The 3744-nt window shown below is 34.1% G+C and overlaps 1 protein-coding gene across 1 annotated transcript; it reads left to right on the top strand.

The window, feature by feature from the left end:
* Positions 1 to 340: 340 nt before the first annotated feature.
* On the top strand, positions 341 to 824 carry LOC108829472 (uncharacterized protein At4g04775-like). Its single transcript, XM_018603125.1, has 2 exons — positions 341 to 508; positions 579 to 824. Exons 1-2 carry the CDS (start codon positions 341 to 343, stop codon positions 822 to 824), a joined length of 414 nt encoding a protein of 137 aa, XP_018458627.1.
* The last annotated feature ends 2920 nt before the right edge of the window (positions 825 to 3744 follow it).

Here is a 3744-nt window from a genome sequence, read left to right as displayed (position 1 = left end):
CCATCATTTTATTTAAATAAGTCAGACATATCGTATTTAAATAACTCAGTCATCATTGTATTTAAATGACCCAGCTTCGATTTAATTTTAAGAGGCCGTATATGGGAAGTTCCATCATTATGCGCGTGGGAAAATTTGGCTGCCATGATAATATCGAGACTCATTATTACGAGTTTTTATATATATGGCTGGCACGGATGCATATTTCATTTACAATATCGAGACACTGATATTATATTGTATTTTATATATTTAATAGTATTATATCTGTGATGTCGTATCTCTTCTTACAAAGTAAAACTATTTTTAGTTTCCAAGGACTTTGAAATCTATTTTAACAATGTCTTCCTCATCCTTCACCTCAGGAAATTATTACAGACGACGTAGGAATATAGAAAGAGGAACGCCGAAAGAGTGTTGGTGTGGTGCACCATCTGACATTTTTACATCTGGAAGCGAAACAAATCCAGGAAGATTGTACTATTGCTGTGCAAAAGGATATCATAAGGTTAGTTCTGGTTCTTATTTCCTATGTTCGGAAACGTAATACTTAAATCTGGTTACATTGGTGAAAACAGAGTCATTTATTCAAATGGGCGGATGAGTGCTTGGTGGAAGATGTTGAAGATATTAAGGCAGTGATAAATGGCATGAATAGAGACATCTCGGAGTTGCGAGTTAACGTTGGTCGGTTGGCGAATGGAGTAAAGACAAAATCTGAGAGAAAAGGAGGCGAATGTTTGAGTGAGGGTCGGTGTTTGAGGAATGTGGTTGTTTGTGTGGCTGGAATGGCGATACTTTGCTACTACTACTTCTCTATTTAGTCATGTTTTGTCATCATAAGTCAGCTTTCGCATGTTATGTAACTCAGCCTTTGTTAACTTTTAAGTTGTTTTAACTCAGTCGTATGTAAACAAAACTATGCGTTTATTAATATATAACTCAGCCGTTAAATCAAATTGATAAAAGCGAGAATGTTTTGTTACCTCTGGTAACTGAGACTTATCGTATCTATAACTAAGCCGCGTCGTAATTTGTAAGTCAGCCATACCACAAACTTACCCTAAAATTGAAAAATGTAAATATAACTCAGTCTAGTCGAGTAGTAACTCAACATGTTTTAGTATAACTCAGCCGTAACTCAATCATACTTTCAATTATCAAAGATGAAATGTTTATACTTTAAAATGTTATATCTAAACTCCAATTATCAATTTCAAGTGAATATGTAATCAACTGAATGTGTATACTCTATTGAATTAACGAGTTTAGAATTGATCATGATCTTGTTGTATGTGTGTCTTACTATTACATAAAACCTTACATTTAGATATAAAGTGTAAGCAAAATTCTGTAAAGTGAAGTATATACAATGTAGTTTCAAACGAATTTGTGTTATTTATTATATTTCATGCAACATAAATCCAAATCCAAAACCTAAGTCCTTATATAAACAACTCTATACCCTAAATAAGCAATTATACCCTAAAATAAAAGACTATATTTGTATACTTTAAAATGTTATACTCAAACTCCAATTATCAATTTCAAGTGAATATGTAATCAACTGAATGTGTATACTCTATTGAATTAACGAGTTTAGAATTGATCATGATCTTGTTGTATGTGTGTCTTACTATTACATAAAACCTTACATTTAGATATAAAGTGTAAGCAAAATTCTGTAAAGTGAAGTATATACAATGTAGTTTCAAACAAATTTGTGTTATTTATTATATTTCATGCAACATAAATCCAAATCCAAAACCTAAATCCTTATATAAACAACTCTATACCCTAAATAAGCAATTATACCCTAAAATAAAAGACTATATTTGTATACTTTAAAATGTTATATTCAAACTCCAATTGTCAATTTCAAGTGAATATGTAATCAACTGAATGTGTATACTCTATTGAATTAACGAGTTTATAATTGATCATGATCTTGTTGTATGTGTGTCTTACTATTACATAAAACCTTACATTTAGATATAAAGTGTAAGCAAAATTCTGTAAAGTGAAGTATGTATGATAGTGCTCAGATTACCCAGTAGCGCTTACTCTCTCAAATAAGAGGTACAGCTGTAGTACTTAGGGATCGAATCACGAGGAGCTAGGGAACCAATTAAATAAAATCTACTAATCAATCCTAGGCAAGGTTGGTTTATATGATAGAAATGAAAATAACAATTCCTAGAATGAGCAAGGTAGTTGCTCTAACTAACAATATGATGGGTTGTTTAAATGTGATAAGGAGTGCTAGACATATGGTTTCTATTCAGGAATGGAGATTATAATCTCTATAAATGCTTTAACAAGTTGCTTGCATGATACTATAGATCTCAGCCGCTTAACATATGTGATGTATCACTGGTTAAAATATCTAGATTTCTGGCCACACCTTTCGCATGATGACACAGAAAAAGAGTCGGTCGATATCCTTTTGAGATATCGAGCGATACAACTTTCGCAGCGCCGATCGATTCACCTGTCGGGATATCGATCGAAGGGCTTCTAGATCTGCCTTGGCGCAAGCCGAATATGACCACAAGGTCTCAGGGAGGAACTGTCGTTCTTCTCAACGGGAGACAGGCAAGCTCAAATGGATAATTCAAGATAATCAAAGATCCTAGTGATCTATGTTCTAGTTAGCTAATCTAAAACAAGCATAGGGTGCAATCCATTTGATGAGTATCACAACTTAGCAATTATAGTTTGGGGCTAATCCCACAAACCTATTTAAACCTTAGATCTAACAATTAGACTACTCAGACATAGCTAAACAATTCATAACAATAGATAGATGAAAGAATTGCATAGATAGAATAAAGTAGAAGTACAAAAGGAGATGAGAAATCTCTCCAATCTCTCTCAAACAAATAAAACTCTAGTCTCTCTCTCACACTCTCTGCTTTGATGGTTGTTAAAAGCTTGCTTCTTTCGAAGGTTCAAGGTTGCCGTCAAAAACACTTAGCAGGAGTATTTAAGCATTTCCATTAGGTTAAAAACTCGTCAGGGGCAATCTCATAATTTGGTGAAGTCTTGGTGAAGGAGTCGGCTAAACCATTTTGTCCTCAATATCGATCGACAACACTGAATGTGTATCGATCGATTATAATCTTCTAGTACGCGGATCTTCTCAGCTACATCGATCGACAACTCAAGATGAGTATCGATCGATTATAATCGCAATGTTGACTTCCGACTTAGTCTTGAATGGTCAACTCGGGTGTATCATCTCTTGCACTCCAAAATGCTCCAAAAACATCACTTTTCTCACAAAATGCTCCTGAACCTGAAAACATACCTAACAGGCTAGAAAACAGATTAAATATATAATAAAATACTAGTATACCATGGTTAAAAACGGGTAAAATCCATGGTATATCAACTCCCCCAGACTTACTCATTTGCTTGTCCTCAAGCAAAAACAGTAGTCTTTGGAAAAGGTTTGGAAATAGCAGGAACTCAAAGATTCAATATATTGAAGTCATCACTCTATGGGTCTGCAATTCATGTCTAAACATCCTAATCACATAAGTTCATCATGCCTTATCCTAGCTTAGCAACCAAACTCATATAGTCAACAACTTAGCAATTTCATCTGACATTCCCCTCTACTAATCTCATTTCTTAACATAAAATAAAAGTGCAGGCTTTACCTTGGGAGTATCGATCAAAGGACACATGGATTCAACTCAAACAAGTATCTGAACACACATGTAGTCTTCTCTGATCCCT

The sequence above is a fragment of the Raphanus sativus genome, unplaced genomic scaffold (assembly GCF_000801105.2).
Source record: "Raphanus sativus cultivar WK10039 unplaced genomic scaffold, ASM80110v3 Scaffold2820, whole genome shotgun sequence".
NCBI lineage: Eukaryota > Viridiplantae > Streptophyta > Magnoliopsida > Brassicales > Brassicaceae > Raphanus > Raphanus sativus.
This window is presented reverse-complemented; position numbering and strand designations above follow the sequence as displayed.

Bases quoted from the DNA above. Each gene is read 5' to 3' on its own strand.
- LOC108829472 (XM_018603125.1), top strand. From the start codon at position 341: ATGTCTTCCTCATCCTTCACCTCAGGAAATTATTACAGACGACGTAGG. The intron at 509-578 runs GTTAGTTCTGGT...TGGTGAAAACAG, and splicing joins GTGCAAAAGGATATCATAAG to AGTCATTTATTCAAATGGGC.